The sequence below is a fragment of the Xenopus laevis genome, chromosome 3L (genome assembly GCF_017654675.1).
Source record: "Xenopus laevis strain J_2021 chromosome 3L, Xenopus_laevis_v10.1, whole genome shotgun sequence".
NCBI classification, from domain to species: Eukaryota; Metazoa; Chordata; class Amphibia; order Anura; family Pipidae; genus Xenopus; species Xenopus laevis.
In genome coordinates, this window is record NC_054375.1 from 32,489,507 (window position 1) to 32,509,262 (window position 19,756).

At 38.7% G+C, this 19,756-nt stretch overlaps 1 protein-coding gene and 1 long non-coding RNA gene across 5 annotated transcripts in view; one reads left to right on the plus strand and one right to left on the minus strand.

Annotated features, from left to right (window-relative positions):
- LOC121401437 overlaps positions 1-7,825 on the minus strand; it is a 59,420-nt gene extending 51,595 nt beyond the window's left edge. The window contains exon 1 of the long non-coding RNA XR_005966241.1: positions 7,667-7,825. This is a non-coding gene — a long non-coding RNA (uncharacterized LOC121401437). The remainder of the gene's footprint in view (positions 1-7,666) is intronic.
- Positions 7,826-8,883: 1,058 nt separating this feature from the next.
- On the plus strand, positions 8,884-19,472 carry LOC108710855 (formin-2-like). Of its 4 annotated transcripts, XM_041586090.1 has the most exons (6): positions 11,462-11,619; positions 15,707-15,832; positions 16,096-16,188; positions 16,237-16,919; positions 18,000-18,108; positions 19,115-19,472. In XM_041586090.1, exons 1-6 carry the CDS (start codon positions 11,595-11,597, stop codon positions 19,312-19,314), a joined length of 1,236 nt encoding a protein of 411 aa, XP_041442024.1. In that variant the 5' UTR covers positions 11,462-11,594; the 3' UTR covers positions 19,315-19,472. The 4 variants fall into 4 exon arrangements, with proteins under 4 accessions (XP_041442025.1, XP_041442024.1, XP_041442023.1 ...); XM_041586091.1 differs by lacking the exon at positions 11,462-11,619 and adding an exon at positions 8,884-9,027 and having other exon boundaries at positions 16,096-16,919; XM_041586089.1 differs by having other exon boundaries at positions 16,096-16,919.
- The last annotated feature ends 284 nt before the right edge of the window (positions 19,473-19,756 follow it).

Here is a 19,756-nt window from a genome sequence, read left to right on the forward strand (position 1 = left end):
CAAAAGTCATATATAAAGGTCATGTAGCTCTGAGGTGACTTCTAATATTCTCAACATGATATAAACAGCCCTGTTTATATAGTAAATAAAGTACCCCCTCTTGTAAAATATAAGGCTATTATAAATTACTGAGGAGTTACACGACTATATAAAAACACAAGGCAGAAGTCATGGAACTCGGAAGCGACTTATATATTTTGCAACAGGGGTACTTTATTTATTATAATACACAAGTTTCAGTGAGTCATATGACAGAAATTACATTACTAGTTACGATTATAACCGGTGACATCACTAAGCACCGTTTTTAAGGATATGCATGGCTCTTTTGTATTATAAGGATATAATATAATCTTGTGGATTATAAGGGTTATTTGTCATTAGAATCTCCCAAAAGCTTGGAAGAAATTATTTGACTGGTGGCAGGATGACAGTGAAGAGTGGGTATTCAGCTCAGGATGACAGATAGGGAAAAGGTCAGGTACGTAGTAAGTACGTAGTAAGTATCTTCCATAATCCTGTATTCCCTCACTTGCTAAAAAGCCATCCAACCCCTTCTTAAAGCTATCTAATGATTCAAGAAGAGAATTCCACATCTTCACAGCATCTTCACGGAACCTCCTTTTTCCTAATCGGAATGGGTGCCCTCTTGCCAGATGGAAGGACTTAGTGGTAGATAAAGCATTAGTAAAGCTATAAACTATTTTATTTTGAAGTGATTAATGGGAAATACCAAAGAAAGAGTCTAGGGAAGCCTTAACATAACTGCCATTGTGTCTTTACCAACCACCAGTACTAGTCAGGGACTAAATATCTACAAGACGCAGGGTAGCCAATGTAGATAAATAGGATAAATAAAGTGCAGGCTTTACATTAAATGCCCCAGAACACATGGAAGGATGAATACAATGCTGGCTTTACGTTTAATGCACAGAACACACAGCAGATAAATACACTGCTGGCTTTAATTTTGAAGGGTTGTTTCTCCCAAAATTAAATTTTAGTATAATGAAGTATAAAGTTCTGAGACAATTTGCAATTGGTTTTCATTTTTTATTATTTGTAAAAGATAATAGTTAATATGAAAAGGACAGGCCCTGAATAGAAAGATGAGTAATAAAAGTAGCAATGACAATACATTTTTTTTCATTAGCAACTCTTTTTAAATAGAGTCAGTGACCCCCCATTTAAAAACTTGAAAGAGTCAGAAGTAGGCAAATAATTCAAAAAACTTGTTAGAAAGTAAAAATAAAGACCATTTGAAAAGTTGCTCTTCTATAACATACTAAAAGTTAACCTAAAGGTCAACAACCACTTTAATCATCTAGAGCAGTGCTGTCCAACTTCTATGGTACAGAGGGCCGGAATTTTTCTAATCTACGTGGTGGAGGGCCGATAATGGAAGCCAGTGTTAGCCACTCCTGTTTTAGACCACACCCATGTTAAACCACACCCATGTTACCGCAAGACCATGTCCATATTAATAGCACACCAAAAAACCAAATGGTTGGTGCTCACTGCAGGGATCAGGGCTGGAATTAGGGGTAGGCAGAGTAGGCGCCTGTCTAGGGCGCCATTATTGAGGGGCGCACTTTTAAGGGGATTTTTTTAGTTTTTTAATTTTTTTGTTTTTTTCAAGCGTTTATTTAATAATTTGTTTCAGTAATCATGGTCACCCAGTTGGGTGGAATCCATCTCCTTTTCCCTCTTGCTGGCAAGTAATAGCTCCTTCTGTGCGGTGCAGCGCGACGTGCGTACACGCGTCAATGACATCACTGATGTGTTGGGTGACAGAGAAAGGCGGCCTGCTTGGTGTGGCTCTCGCTGCTCTCAGCCTTGCACAGTTGCACTGAACTGAAGACTTTCTTTCTATTACTGTAAAGTGTGAAGCTTCCTGCTGGCACAGCCAGGTACAGATTTGGGGCCCATATGTTTGCTGTTGCTGCTGGGGTGGGCGCTGGCACAGATACATAAATACTTGGGGGCAATATGATGTGATCAGATTTATTTTTGGCTGCTGCTGGCACAGGTAAAGATTGGGTGCAATATGATGGCTGCTGGAGGGCTGTATGATGAATGGCTGCTGAGCTTGCTGGTACAGGTACGTGTGGGGTGTATTATGGATGGCTGCTGGGCTTACTGGTACAGGTATAGGGAGCAGTAATATAAATGAAAAAATGTTGTACATTTTCTTGCTCTCTTTATGTAAAAACCATCATGGTAAGGAGGGAAATGGTAATGCAGGACAGGGGGCCCTGATTGAAGCTCTTGCCTAGGGTGCCAAACTACATTGTGCCTGCCCTGGCAAAGATGTCACTCATATGTGAAAAAGTTAAGTCATATAAGATATACCCATAAATCCATATGCCTCCTCGTCCCCTGTGTATAATACAGTACCCCAGCATACGATTAAACACCTTAGGCGCCCCTAACAATAATTTTCAAATGCTAACAAACCCCCAGAACAAATACCAAAGTATGACACACACAGGAGCATAGGGAAGGCAGAACAGAGCAGGAGACAGGAATCAGGAGCAGTCTAATATGTACTACATACAGTGACACAGTGCTGGTGCCCCATTATCATTTCGTATAAGGTGTGAACAGGTGAACAATGTGGGCAGTTTCAGTCTGGGTCTCAGGTGTGAACAGTACAGGCTTTAGGATATAAACAATAGAGGTGTCACAAGTGTGAACAATGCAGGGGGATCACAGGTGTGAACAATACAGGGGATTACAGTGTGAATTTGAGGTTTAAACAATGCAGGGGCCAGTCAATATCTGTAGTGATACCTTTTAGAGTTTACATATGTTAAACAGACACTGCAGGCAGACTTTGATGTGGAGGGCCAGTTGGAAAGCCCTGATCTAGAGCACGACAGGAATACTAAATATCATAGGTGCTGGCAATTATCAAGTTTACTAAACTACAATTCACTGCATCCTACACAAATATATATCCATTGACAGCACTCCAATTTCATTAAAACCGCCTTTAATATTTGCAGTTATTTGCATAGCAGAACAGCAACACGATGCAACGTTTCGAGTGGCACTCCACTCTTTGTCAAGCATAAAAACCACACGAGCACATGACCTTAAATAGCCTGAAGTACCGTGCCCCCTAGTGTTATAACATATTATTACAAAGTATAACAATGTGTCATTACAAACGTACATTTCAGATACAAATATATCAACAAAGTTTCAAAGCAGTTTCCTTTTGATTGTTTGAGTTAGTTATCCACAAAGTATAGCCATAAAGGGAATTCAAGATAATAACCCGCTCCCGGGCAGAAACAACAACATGTTTGAATGATACCTGTAAAACATACACTTTTTTTTTTTTTAAAAAAACGTATTATTTCAATAAAAACTACTCAAATCAAATTCTTGATGCAGACCACAAGGATGCATAGCTCCTCCACGTCTCTTTCTTGGTACTGAATGAAGAATTTGAAAGCGCAACTGACTGATGGTGTGGCCATTTTCATTAAAATGTTTTGCAACTGGCTGATTTCATTTATTTCTGATAGCTGACTTATGTTCATTAAGTCTATCCCTTATACAACGTATAGTTTTTCCCACATATGTTTTGCCACATGGGTATTTTATACTATAGACTACATATGTGGATGCACACGTATAAAAGCCTCTAATTGGGATGCGGGAGCCCTTTAGTGGATGGTGTATCCATTCACCTTTTAGTACATTGCTGCAATGGTTACATCCGCAGCATGGAAAGGTTCCATTTTTGGTTTGTTTATAGCATACAGAGGGACCCAGATCTGCCTTGACCAGTTTTGCCCCAATTGTTTCTGCTCTCGTATATGACATGACCAGTGGAGATTTGAATATACCCTTATTTGGGAAATTATTTGTTAATAAACTCCAGTCTTTTTTTTTTTTTTTATAATTTTGGAGATTTCACCACTCAATAAGTTAAACTGATTAACAAAAGGGATTCTCTTTGTTTTCTGATGTTTATTTCTATCCCTAATTTGTCCAGGTTGCCCATCCTCATTATAACCTAAAAGATGTGAGTGCCCTCTTGCAAAATGGAAGGACTTAGTAGTAGATAAAGCATTAGTAAAGCTGTAAAATATTTTATTTTATTCTATATGGGAAATACCATAGCAAGAGTCTAGGGAAGCCTTAACATAACTGCCATTGTGTCTCTACCAATCACCAGTACTAGTCAGCAACTAAATATCTACAGGACACAGGGTAGCCAATGCAGATAAATAGGATAAATACAGTGCATGTTTTACATTAAATGCCCCAGAACACGTGGAATGATGAATACAATGCTGGCTTTATGTTTAATGCCCCAGAACACACAGCACATAAATACACTGCTGGCTTTAAATTTGAAGGGGTTGTTTCTCCTGAAATTAACTTTAAGTAAGTGCAAACTAGAGAGTGGAGTTCTGAGACAATTTGCAATTGGTTTTCATTTTTTATTATTCGTAGTAATGGGCGAATTTATTCGCCAGGTGCAAATTCAGCGAAGCGAAATGCCCCGATTTCGCCCATTACTAATTAATTGTAGTTTTGAGTTATTTAGCATTTTATTCAGCAGATCTCCAGGTTGCAATGTCAACAATCTGGTTGCTTGAGTCCAAATTTCTCTAATAGCCATGCATTGGTTTGAATAAGAGACTTTAATATGAAAAGGAGAGGCCCTGAATAGAAATATGAGTAATAAAAAAGTAGCAATAACAATATTTCTTTTTCATTACGGGGGATCTGTTTTTAGATGGAGTCAGTGACCCCCCCCCCATTTAAAAACTGGAATGAGTCAGAAGAAGGCAAACAATTCAAAAACTATAAGAAAAGAAAAATGAAAGCCAATTGAAAAGTTGCTCAGAATTAGCATATAACATACTAAAAGTTAACCTAAAAGTCAACAACCAATTGAATCATCTAGAGCATATGACAGGAAAACTAAATACCAAAGGTAAACTAAAGCTTACTAAACTATTATTCATTGCATCATCACAGCCCCAACCCACTTATCTCTCTGTACTCCCAACTACCAAACATCAAAGCTTGTCTGAACATAGTGATTTTTATAAAAAAAAATCAAAATTCAGAAAAATCACTTCAAAGGTTTTATTTTACTGCTCAGCATATCCCACACTATATTAGGTACCAAGAAAAAGCACCTGAAATATTATTGCCAGGGGTCCACTGAACAGTTTGATACCCATTATGCATAGGTTTACCAAAGTATCTGGCATTTAGAGACACCAATATGAAGTTAGCACATCCAAATTGTTCAGGATTTTACTTCAGCTACTGAAAAATCAACACATTGACTGCATTTTTGTGGGGTAAAAACACAGAAATATATGTTTACCCCCCAAACCCATAACCCATTTTTGGAAAGTACACATTCTACTGAATCTAAAATAGGTACCCGTGCCTTTCTACTCCAAACTAAAGTCGCAAGGCTTTCCCAAAATTGACGGTTTTGGTGAAATATCTGAAAATTGCCTCAATGCTTCAACTTTCCAGCATCATATCGCCCATGTATCATTACATACCAAGAAAAAGCTCCCTAAATATGATTGCCAGGCGTTCTCCAAACAGTTTGGTGGCCATTGTTCATAGGTTTACCAAAGTATATTGCATTTAGAGGCCCCAAAATGAAGTTAGCGCATACAAATAGTCCTGTGGGTAACTTCAGCTAATAAAAAATCAACACATTGACTGCATTTTTGTGGGGCAAAAACACAGAAATATATGTTTACCCCCAAAAACTATATATTTTTGGAAAGTACACATTCAATTGAATCTAAAATGGGTACCCAATCCTTTCAGCTCCAAACTACTAAGTCGCAAGGCATTCCCAAATTTGTTGTTTTTGGTGAAATATCTGAAAATTTCCCCAATGCTTCAACTTTCCAGCATCATATCGCCCATGTATCATTACGTACCAAGAAAAAGCACCCTAAATATGATTGCCAGGGGTCCTTCAAACAGTTTGGTGCCCACTGTGCATAGGTTTACCACTGTGTTTGAAGTTAGCGCTTACAAATAGTCCTGTGGGTAACTTCAGCTTATGAAAACACATTGACTGCATTTTTGTGGGGTAAAAACACAGAAATATATGTTTACCCCCCAAAACCATATATTTTTGGACAGTACACATTCTACAGAATCTAAAATGGGTGCCCATGCCTTTAGCTCCAAACTACTGAGTCGCAAGGTTTTTCAAAATTTGGCGGTTTTGGTGAAATACCTGAAAATTGCTTCAAAGCTTCAACTTTCCAGCATCGTATTCAGTGTTGGACTAGGACACCAGGGGCCCACCCAAAAATCTCAGACCAGGGGCCCACCAAAAGACCTTAGACCAGGGGCCACTCTCAGTACTTTATAATTCCTCTCCTCACGCAACCTCTATTCTGCTAGTCACTTTTCTTTACATGCTATAAACTATTATTAAATCTATTTAGTCTCTTTATTCTCATAGAAATAGGTAATGGCCATGAAATATGCCAAATGTTTTGAAGCAGGAGGGCCCACTGACACCTGGGCCCACCGGGACTTTTCCTGATATCCCTGTGGGCCAGTCCAACACTGAACGTATTGTCCATGTATCATTACCAGCATAAAGCATCCTAAATATAAACACAGGGGTCTACTAAACAGTTTGATGCCCAATATGCATAGATATACCACACTATGTGGCACATAGAGACCCCTAAATGACAATAATGTATATCAATTTTCACTGCTGACGTGCTGGCTGCTGCAATATAAGCACCTGGTTAGTGTATTATGTGACATAAGACCCCCTAACAGTACAGAGACCCTAGAAAACCATATATTTTCAGAAAGTACACATTCTGACGAATCCAATATGGGTAAATATGTGTTTCTACTGCAAACTGCCAAACTACAAAGCAATGCTGAACATAACGGTTTTTATCAAATTTCTGAAAATCGTCACAAAGCTTGAATTTTACCCCATTATATGCCCCACATTTCGTAACGTATCAGCATAAAACATCCTAAATATGAGCGCCAGGAGTCTACTGATCACTTTGATGCCCAAAGTGCATAGATATACCAAACTATGTGGCGCACAGAGAACCCCAAATGGATATATAGTAGATAAAATGTACAAGGCAAAACAAAATAAGGCAGTAAAGAGTGAGATGCAAAAAAATACAATAAAACCACAAAAATCAATGTTTTTTTTCCAGACTAGTGAAATCGGCCGTCAGAATCACAGTTTGAATATTTTAGCTGGGCCAAATAGGTTATACGGTTAGAAACAAGTGAACACGACATATGCAGAGCTGAAAATGCAATAAAATTGATATAAATGCACCAAAATGCCCAAAATTGCAATATGATCACCGAAATAACATATAAAAGGTATTGCACAGTACGGTTAGCGAATACGCTATTCGCAATGGCAATAAAACATTTTTTTCAGCCAAAACAGAGACGATGCGATAAGAAAAAAAAAAGCCACAATGCCATGTATGTGCGTGTGCACAATTGGTAAATTACATGTTATGTGCGCGTGTGAGTGCAGTGAGTGTAAGAGACCCCCCAATCCCCAAAAATGTATGTGTAAGTGTGAATCTAAGTGTGTATTACTGTAATAAGTGTGTGTTGGTGTGTTTGTGTGTGTAATTGTTGCACTAACCTGAAAAAGTCACTGGAGATTGTTGCAGACGATCTGGAGGGGCTCCAGGAAGAGATCTGCGATGTCATCTGTGTCCCTGTGCTGTGGGGCGGCGCAGTGCAGGCTGCAGCAGCAGGACACGTAAGTAACACGTGCCTGCTACTGCTTTGGGCCCCTGGGCGATCACGCCCCAGGGGCCACTCGATCTCCTAGGGGCAGGGGATCAAAGAGGAACGAAGCGAGCGGCTCTAACAGCCACTCCGAACCAGAACCCGGAAGTGCTGCAGAATGTAGAATCTAGGTTCTGTGGCTTTTCAAGTTACTTTTCCACAGAACCTAGATTCTACGTTCTGTGGAACTTAAAGGGTTAAAGCTGGGCTGAGCAAGACAAAGATACATAAATAAGCCCGATTTAGCAGTTAAAAAAGAGCACTGCAAACTTGGGGGGAAAAGGGTGTGCCTGTGAAATATTTTAACATTTCTACACCAGAATAAAGAGCACCTAGTGCGCCCGCACCCCAGCTTTTATTCCCCTCATGAACAGATCAACTCTGTCTGTGACGCAGAGTCCTGCTAACTATGATAGTCTATATCTGGCAGACTATATCGTATTTATAGAAATAATTTCAGATCACAATGGTCAGCGCTAGAGGCTACAGAGAGAGGGAATACAAATACGCAATATGTTGGATTTTATTGTGAAAAATAAAGATAGATAGTTCTCAGTGTTCCAGCACACAGAGAGTTAACTGTGCAGAAATAAAAGTGCATATATATATATATATATATATATATATATATATATATATATATATATATATATATATATATTTGAATTAATTAATCTCAAATGTTCCAACACACAAATGGTTAGAAGAAAGTGTGTCTTTTAAACCACCATAGCAGTCAGTATAATACTCCCAACAGAAACTGCATGCAAGGGAAACCGGGTGGAGTTTCCGAATTTTTGGTTGTGCAGCATAAATGCCTACTTACAGACCCCTAGCAACGGGAAAGCCTATCAGGCCAATCCTAAACAGCAGGTGCCAAAACTCCTTTTATATAAAAAACAGTTAAACAGCAGGGGCAGAGCCCAAGTGTAATTTGTTTTATTATTGTAAAAAGTATTGCACTTACATATAAAAGACCCTTGAGCAAATTAGAAAGTCACATACTCCTTGATGCAGTGGAAAGGCCCCTCTGAGGAAGTTTGGATAACGAAATGCATCAGGTGTGACATCCATTCACCAGCAGGTGGAACATAAGGTGGAATAGATGTGAATAGAGATGCCATCTACTCCTTTACTCTAAAAGCAAAGGAATGTTCCACTGCACCCTGAACTAAACCACACCACTAAGTGACTTTCTTTTTTCTTTTATATGTAAGTGCAATACTTTGCTTTACTTTTTACGATAATAAAACAAATTGCACTATGGGTGCTGCCCCTGCTATTTAATTGTTTTTATAGAAGAGGAGTTTCGGCACCTGCTGGTTGGGATTGATGCTTTCCCATTGCTGTGGGTCTGTAAGTAGGCAATTATGCTGCACAACCAAATATTAGGAGACTCCCCCTGGATTCCCTTCCATGGGAGTATTATACTGACTGTTCTGGTGGTATTATTATTATTATGGGAGTATTATACCGACTGCTCTGGTGGTATTATTATTATTATGGGAGTATTATACTGACTGTTCTGGTGGTATTATTATTATTATGGGAGTATTATACTAACTGCTCTGGTGATATTATTATTATTATTATGGGAGTATTATACTGACTGCGCTGGTGGCATTATTATTATTATGGGAGTAGTATACTGATTGCTCTGGTTGTATTATTATTATGTGAGTATTATACTGATTGTTCTGGCGGTATTATTATTATTATTATTATTATGGGATTATTATACTGATTGTTCTGGTGGTAGTATTATTATTAATATGAGAGCATTATACTCTGCTATGGTGGTATTATTATGGGAGTATAATAAGAACTGCTCTGGTGGTTTAAAATATACTTTCTTCTAACCATTTCTGTGTTGTAACATTTGTGATTCATATATACAGTATATGCACTTTATTTCTGTACAGTTAAAAGACTGTGTGCTGGAACACTGAGATCTAGCTAGCTTTTCATGCAATCCAACATATTATGTATCCCTCTTCTTGTCCTTGGATGTCAATCAGGGATAAAGTTGCTCCTAATAGATAACAGCTGAGAGGCACACTGAGGATAAAGCATTGGCAGGTAAATGTTTTCCCAAACCACAGAAAAACACAGGACTCTAATAGAGGGGAGAGAGACCATTTTTGGAGTAAAAGTGGTGGTAAACTTGGGTAAAATACTTTCTCCATAGTCACAAACAAAAATCAGCCGCCATGTTTCATATTTGTCAAATGACATTTTAAAAATGGATTAAAGCTCGGTATAACCCTTCCCCATGTGTCAGATCAATTCTAAAATAACTTGCTCTGCCTTTGGTTCAGCCAATATTCATTTCACACCTCTTGTAGATGCCCCGTTGGGGAAGAATTATCATATTAATGGGGATTAGCATTTTATAGTCAGGAAACAAGTTTCTGTCTAACCCTATAGGTGTAAAAGCCTCATTAACAAAACAAGTAAAACACTGATTAAACAAAACAAGTGTATTTTATACAATTTGATATGTAAAATGTTTTTAACTCACACTTGCACTTTTTTACTAGTTTTAGCTTAATGAATGAGGCAATATTAGCAATTTGAGTGAATATATTTTCTAAAGGAAAAGTTCAGCCTCCCAACCATTTTTTTTAGTTTTAGCAGCAAGTAGACCATCGGCCTAAGATAATAAAACATATTGCTGATACAAATCCCTATACAGGTATAGGATCCGTTATCCAGAAAGCTCAGAATTAAGGAAAGACCATCTCCCATAGATGCCCTTATAATCAAATAATCCAAATCTTTAAAAATGATTTCCTTTTTCTCTGTAATAATAAAACAGTAGCTTGTACTTGGCACAAACTAAGATATAATGAATCCTTATTGGAAGCAAAACCAGCCTCTTGGGTTTATTTAATGTTTATATGATTTTCTAGTTGACTTAAGGTATGAAGATCCAAATTACGTAAAGATCCCTTATCCGGAAAGCCCCAGGTCCCGACCATTCTGGATAACAGGTCCCATACCTGTATTATGCAAAATATAATTTATTGTATTTAGACCGTTATATCTTGTTACAGAAGTGGCATTACACAAACATGTAGGCAGATTTAGAAAGCCCAGGTTATCCTGAAATAAAGAATGTATAGTTGTCCTGGGTAATATAAACCCCCTCCCCCAATAATTCCAATTTGTTGGCTGACTGACAGGTGTAGTAAGAGCTAAAGACAAAATTCAGGAAAAAATTACTTTAAAATGTTGCGCAAAAGACAAAATCTGAAAAGCGTCGGTTTAAAGGTCAAATTTACCAAAGTGGAGATAGAGGTTCATGAATTTATTTTGGCTCAATATCACCAATTTTGTGAATTCCCTCTAAATGGTTTCTCATCTTACCACAGACTCTGACATTTGTAGTATATTTTAATTAATATAATCACAGCTACAGCAAGACACAGTTCTGTACTGACTGAGACCACTTATCTCCACTCCCACTGCTCTTCTCCCGCCCCTCCCACCGCTCTTCTCCCGCCCCTCCCACCGCTCTTCTCCCGCCCCTCCCACCCCTCCCACTGCTCTTCTCCCGCCCCTCCCGCTGCTCTTCTCCCGCCCCTCCCGCTGCTCTTCTCCCGCCCTCCCGCTCCTCCCACTGCTCTTCTCCCGCCCCTCCCACTCACAGCCTTTCTGCCACGAAATAACACCGCGCCCAATCCCTGGCCCCGCCCCTTCCAACACTGCACTGACTCGGAGATCTCAATGCTGGTTGGCCTGTAGAGGGAGCAGCGACACAGAAACAGGAAGGTGATATGGCTGAGCTGTACGTGAAGCCGGGTAAGCTGTGCTGGAACTGGGGTGGAAGCTGTTTTATTAACAGAGCGAGGAAACACAGGACTTGGCCAGGGGAATGTAGGGTTATTCCGCAATAGAGTAGTAAGGGGTGAGCGCCTGGGAATCTTCGCATGCGATTTATGAACTACAATTCCCAGCATTGCTTGGTGCTGTGACGTATTATCTGGGGGACGTTAGTGGTTCCTACTGCAAGAAGTTAAAGGGCACACACATTACACGTAGGTGTCTGTTCTGTAGCATAGCAGGCTAGTTGTTATTGCACAGACAATATGTATTTAAATGTTATAAGTGTGCCTTAATGTTTTATTAGTTAGCTCAAAATCCCGGTGTTGCTGGTCTTTTGATATACTAACTATATATATATATATATATATATATATATATATATATTATTGCACAATTCATCAAATATAATCGGAGCTTGGTGATGTCATTTCTGTCACATGACTCACTGAAATATATATATATATATAAAGTCAAAAGATGGACAGCACTCACTTGTTAATGCTTAAATTCTGTATTAAAAGATAAAAAACTTTACATCACCATATATGTGCACATATCATTCGGCGACGTTTCGAGCCATGTTGGCCCTTTCTCAAGCCATGTGTATCAATGGTATAAAGGCATAATCCGTAATCAAAATGGAATTTAAAGTCCAGAGAAGGAAGTGACATGCAATGTATTTTTCACACATAGTGCGGGGCTTCCACCCCATAACCTGAATGGAATCAAAGATACATAGTACATATTTAGTATAGTAACAGCAATTATTACTCACACATACTTTGCAAAAATGTAGCAAATTAATTATAAAAATAAATACAAATCATAATCTTTATTAAGGCCGTGAGGGTGAAGTGTGTGTAGTTTATTGATCCACCACACCTCCCGCTGTTTCAATCTTAGCTCCCGATCCCCCCCTCTTTTCAGTGGGGGTACAGTTTCTAGCACCATATATCGTAGCTGGTCACTGGTGTGTCCATGCTCACGAAAATGCCTAGAAAGTGGCAATGCTAGATTACCTGATTTGATTGTTGATTTATGTTGGGAAATCCGTGACTTCACTTTCTGCACAGTTTCCCCAACATATAATTTGTTGCATGGGCACACAATCACGTAAACCACATACTGTGACAAACAAGTGTGGTAGCCCCTAATTTGGATTGTCTCCCCAGTATCAGGATGTATAAAGTTCTTTCCTCGGATTACATGTTTGCATTGTACACAATTTAAACACTGGTACATACCCGTATTTCTGATACCCAAAAAAGTATTAGTACCAACATCTTCTTTAGATGTCTTGTTCCTAGATAACACTGAACCAATTGTTTTGCCCCTTTTATACGAGGTCATGGGAGGTAAGGCGAACTCCCTTATTGTGGGATATGCTCTACGTAGTATGTACCAGTGTTTACGCAAAATCACATTAACCCTATTGCTCATTGGTCCATATTCACTAATAAAAGTGGTCCTTGGTTCCCTAGTTCTCCTTGTTCTTTTGTTTTTAATTATTTTCTCCGCTCTTTCGAGAACCTGTGAAGGGTAACCTCTCTGTCTGAATTTATCTCTCATCTGTCCAACTTGTACCTCTCTCACTGTGGGATTACTCACTACTCTCTGCACCCGCAACATTTGGCTGATCGGTATAGATTGTTTAGTATGCATCGGATGATTACTCCCAAAGTGTAATATTTGGTTTCGATCAGTGGGCTTTGAATATAGCCTAGTCTGCAGGCCATGGTCTCTATAAATCAGAACATCCAAAAAAGAAATTTCATTAATACTAAACACATGTGAAAATTTGATGGACGGATGGAACCCATTCAGACGTTCGTGGAACCGCGATAGGGAGTCAACGTCACCCCGCCACACTACGAATATATCGTCGATATATCTCCACCAGGCCACTGCGTGTGTCTGATAGAGATCATCGCGATACACAAACAGTTCTTCAAGCCAAACCATGAAGGTATTGGCGTATGACGGGGGCGACATTAGATCCCATCGCGGTTCCACGTAACTGTAAATAGAAATTTTCTTGAAAAATAAAATAATTCATTCTCAATATGATTTCCAAGGCCTCAAGAAAAAATTCAATTTGTTCGTCTGGATACTGTACACTAGCACGTAATAGCCATTCACATTGCATGTCACTTCCTTCTCTGGACTTTAAATTCCATTTTGATTACGGATTATGCCTTTATACCATTGATACACATGGCTTGAGAAAGGGCCAACATGGCTCGAAACGTCGCCGAATGATATGTGCACATATATGGTGATGTAAAGTTTTTTATCTTTTAATACAGAATTTAAGCATTAACAAGTGAGTGCTGTCCATCTTTTGACTTTACATACTATGGGAAGCTAACCGGAGCATCCCCAAGGACGAGCACCACATCTACATTTTTCTAAGCTTGAGTGCTGTTACTAACCTCCTTGTATATATATATATATATATATATATATATATATATATATATATATATATATATATATATATATATATATATATATATATATATATATATATATATATATATATATATATATATATATATATATATATATATAATACACAAAAGCCATGAATATCTTGTAAATTATATCCTTATAAACGGTGAGTTCTGATGTCATCAGTTATAAACGGTGAGTAGTGATGTCATTTCTGTCACATGACTCACTAAAATTTGTGTATTATAATTAATAAAGTACCCCAGCAAAATATGAGGATATTAGAAGTTACCTCGGAGTTCCATGACCTGTATAAAAACACTCGGCCTTTTGGCCTCGTGTTTTTATATGGTCATGGAACTCCTCGGTAACTTATAATATCCTTATATTTTACAAGAGGGGGTACTTTATTCACTATATATATATATATATATATATATATATATATATATATATATATATATATATATATATATATATATATATATATATATATATATATATATATATATATATATATATATATATATATAGACCCAAGGTGCTACCTATTGTAACATTTTACAAAAATCCAAAATAAAGGTGCACATGGGGAACCTTTAAAAAGTAATTAAAAATCTATAATTTTAGTTAATACATTAAAAACAGGTGGTCAACGTTTCAGTCTGTTCCTAAGACCTTTTTCAAGACCACTTGTTTTTAATGTATTAAATAAAATTATAGATTTTTAATTACTTTTAAAAGGTTCCTGGTTTGCACTTTTATTTTGGATTTATGAGGATATTTATGAGGATATTATATTCACTCAAATTTTCACTCAAATTTGAGTGAAAATATATTCACTCAAATTGCTAATATTCGGCCTCGTGTTTTTAAATGGTCATGAAACTCCTCGGTAACTTATAATATCCTTATATTTTACAAGAGGGGGTACTTTATTCACTATATATATATATATATATATATATATATATATATATATATATATATATATATATATATATAGCAATACCGCAAACGAAATTCCAGCATTTCCATCACATCATAGTGATCTTCAAGGAACAGTGTGGACTGGCCCGGCAGGACACCGGGCAAGACCCCCTTTCCCAAACAGTTGCTTCGCCTCAAAGAAGGTAGCGAGGGGGGCCCTGAACAGCAGTCCCGGTGGGCCCCGACCCCCCAGTTCTGGGGAAATACAGTAAGAAAAAAAAGTGGGCATTAGATCAGGAGAAGAAGTTTGATGAGTACTGAGTGGGATGGAGTAGAGAACGATGACAGTGGTGGAAATACATAAGATTATATGAATATGCTGGAGTTCTATAATAGAATCATGGTGATATTTGCCCAGGACATTGAAAACAAGCGCTGCATGATATATGTTCTAACTTCTCACTAACCAGTCCCTTGAATGCTTTTTGGCTCTGCCCGTTCTTTTGCCAGTTAGAATTAAATGATTGTTACTAAATAATTGTTATTAGAAAACTGATGGAGCCCCCCCTCCCCAAATCTCATTTGAAAAATGAGTGATTTGTACACATTCAATACACAGCGAGTGCACATGACTAACGGAGACCTTTGTGATCAGAATTATTTTCCTTTCCCCTGTTTACAGGCAACCGAGAGAGAGGATGGAACGACCCACCACAGTTTTCATACGGGCTGCAAACTCAGTCTGGAGCTGGCAAACGCACTCTGCTTAATAAGAGGGTACCTGCCCAGTTACAAGGCCCTCTGCCAGGTAAGCTACATTGTGAACTGTACAGGCTTAATATTCTGCTGACGCCTGCACATGCAAGGACCGAAGGCTGCGATCATCCTTCAGACAAAACTAATGTTTCTACCTGAATTTTTGAATGAAGTATCTCCCAGAAAATGACAGCTACAGCAGCAGGCAGGGCTTGAAGAATATAGATGCACTATATATACTACTACAAATGACTAATCATCGTGTTGGCCGCTTAAACAAACAACTGATATCTTTCTTTTTTTCCTTTGTTTTAGCTCCCATTTCACAGTCCCTGCCATCTTCAATGCCACCAAATATGCCTCCAGCCTGTCCTCCACGCACAACTGGAGCTCCTCCCTTAGGAATGGGTGTTCCACCTCCCTTAGGAATGGGTGTTCCTCCTCCATTAGGAATGGGTGTTCCACCTCCCTTAGGAATGGGTGTTCCACCTCCCTTAGGAATGGGTGTTCCACCTCCCTTAGGAATGGGTGTTCCACCTCCCTTAGGAATGGGTGTTCCACCTCCCTTAGGAATGGGTGTTCCACCTCCCGTAGGAATGGGTGTTCTACCTCACGTAGGAATGGGTGTTCCACCTCACGTAGGAATGGGTGTTCCACCTCACGTAGGAATGGGTGTTCCACCTCCCGTAGGAATGGGTGTTTCACCTTCCGTAGGAATGGGTGTTTCACCTTCCGTAGGAATGGGTGTTTCACCTTCCGTAGGAATGGGTGTTTCACCTTCCGTAGGAATGGGTGTTTCACCTTCCGTAGGAATGGGTGTTCTACCTCCCGTAGGAATGGGTGTTCTACCTCCCGTAGGAATGGGTGTTCTACCTCCCGTAGGAATGGGTGTTCTACCTCCCGTAGGAATGGGTGTTCTACCTCCCGTAGGAATGGGTGTTCTACCTCCCGTAGGAATGGGTGTTCTACCTCCCGTAGGAATGGGTGTTCCACCTCCCTTAGGAATGGGTGTTCCACCTCCTAGCTCTGACGTAATAAGGAAGACTAACAAAGAACCAGAACCAGAGTGTGATGTTGACATAAAGGATGTTTTGTCGCCTCTCCACCAAACCTTGGAAGTCTGCAGAGATTCAGTCACGGTAACTGCTGTCTATGTCACACTACAGCCAAATCAGTCAGCCACCATGTCTATAGAAAGGGTCTTTTATCTTTACTACTGCTTTTAGAGATTATTATTATTATTACCTCTTGGATGTTGTCTAGTGAGACAAGAGGGCTAGGTGGCCTTTGAGGAGAACCTCCTCAAAAGTACTTCTGCAGGAGATAGTTATACAATTTATTTATATAGCGTCACATAGATGTCTTCTCTCAAAAATCTCTGAGCAGTCCTGTATTACCTAAGCGGTTACAGTGGCCATAGACATTAAAATAACGGTCTTTCCTGGAAAAGATTGTTTGTTCCAGTACACACATGTAGAGCTGAATCGTCCGATATACAGATAGAAACAATAGAGTTCTACCTGTATCTGACGATTCAGCACTAACAATGGCCGATGTTGGGGTGCCTTCCAAGGCGTCCTATCAAAACTTTCCAGCCGGCCCAATCGACAAGCCGACTGATATCCAAGTCTTCTGCCGATATTGGTCGGCTCATCTCCCACCATACACGCACCAAATAGTGTACAAAAATATCTGTGCGTCTATAGCAACCTTTTAAGCTGTTCATATGTGTCCAGATTTAATACGTAGATCAATTGATTTTGACCAAACTTTCCAACCATGGGCGTATATGATGGATAGAGGATTATTGGTCCTGACGGACCTGCATCTTAAGGACTTCTCTTCACATCCTGCTGTTCCGATCATTTGTATGATTGGCCCAAACATTGTAAGGCTACAGCCTTGCTTACACGTCCCATTAGCCTTCTATTTTGTTATTATTTGCCAGAACTGTGTGGTCTAGCTACCAATGGACTTTATCTTCCATCATGAAAGGCACGAATGGCAGTCTCCATAACTGTAGGTAATCCCTACATTTTCTGATACGCTATATAGAAAGGTATCCTAGAAATATACCAACATTTTTATTCCCCTGTACAGAGCAAAATTCAGCAGGAACCAATGAGTGTACTATGACTTCACTATAGGAAAAATAAAATTGAGAATTAGAAGAGTAGTGCTAAGGGCTAACACGTGTCTTGTATTTTGTTTCCTTCCAGAAACAAGTTTTCAATGAGATCAGTAGGCGGCTGACTATGCTTGAAGACATGTGGAGCAGTGGCAAACTCTCAGCATCTGTGCGTAAGAGAATGAGTGTACTTGTAAAAGGTAAATACAAGAGAACCTTAAAGAGCAGATGCTCACATAAAAAAAAACATTGAACAGTAGTGGATATTAAGTAAATCTGTTTCACAAATACACTGTGTTTAATAAATAAACAGAAAGAAATAACTAATACAGTCTATCTATTTGTGACTTCGCATCCCAGCCTGTTTTTGCTGCTGCAGCTAACACACTCATGCTGTGAGTTGCTGACAGATTTAACCAACTCTTACTGGCTGATTCTAGCAGTTATCAATGCACTAATAAAAAAAAAAACCAGCTTGTTTAAAATGGCGGTTCACATTTTAGTTAACTATTAATTATTATTCTAAGCAACCCTTCAAATGGTCTTCAGTATATATTTTTTATAGTCTTTTGAATTATTTTCTTCCAATTACATGGCAGCGCTGTGTTCATGGGGTAAACATAGTTCTAGAGTACAGGTTTGGTAACTGTTATCCACAATGATCAGGACCTGGGGTTTTCCAAATGAGAGGGGTCTTTCTGTTACTTCAATGTCCATAATTTAGGACTACCAAAAACCATTTAAACACGAATTAAACCTAATAGAGTTGTTTTTGCTCCCAGTAAGGGTTAAACATTATCTTCGTTTGGGTCAAGTACAAGGCACTATCCTCTTATTGCAGAGAAAAGGGAAATCATTTTTAAAAATTGTAATTATTCCCTTAAAATGGAGTCTATGGGAGAAGGCTTATAATTTCGGAGGTTTCTGGATAACGGGTTTCCAGATAATGGATCCCATAGCCGTAGGAAACTATACTTTCAAAGTCATGCATAAAATGTTTAAAAATGACAGCTTATATTTATCACTCCTATTAAACACTTTAAAATGGGAAGGAAATCTGATGACTCCTGTCCTCATTGTTGCTAAACAAATGCAGAAATCACAGTTTATCTTGTTTATTTTGTTTTTGCAACAAAAGATTAAAAAAATTTACCTTGCAAAAAAAAAAAAAAAAAATGACAGCCTGTATATTCTGTTATATTTTAGAACTTCAGAGACAGAACTGGGATTCTGCAGATGAAATCCACAGGTCCCTGATGGTGGATCATGTAAATGAAGTCAGCCAGTGGATGGTGGGAGTGAAACGCTTGATAGCTGAAGCAAGGAACTTACCAGAGGCAGCATCGCTTAGAACAAATCAAGCATCTGGGGACGGCTTGGACTCCACTCTTAAGCAGGACAATTAGAACATTTGCTTTCCAAAAGCAGTATTATACATAGAAGAACTTTCCTGCATGAACAACGGCGTCTTCCTTTTCCAGCATATTTTCAAGTTCTTTATACTTTTAATATATTCAAATGTTTGTTCTACTTGGATTTTATTAAAATTTTCAGTTTTACGTAATCTACAATGTTTCCATTAAGTTCCATCACATACTGTTAGTAGGCTGTGATGCTCTGTTTGTTTTTCAGGGTAATCGGGGCCTCCGTGCTGCCGGGAATGGCAACCATATGTTGCACAAATACAACTTCCAACATTCCTGTGACAACAGAACTGGTGAAACTCCTCCAACTTCAACATCTGAATTTCCAAGATTTTTGTCTCGCATTAGGGGTGATCACAATGCAGTTTATGAAGACATCAGACTTGTATGATACCTTCTTTATATCGCAACGAAGATCAACATC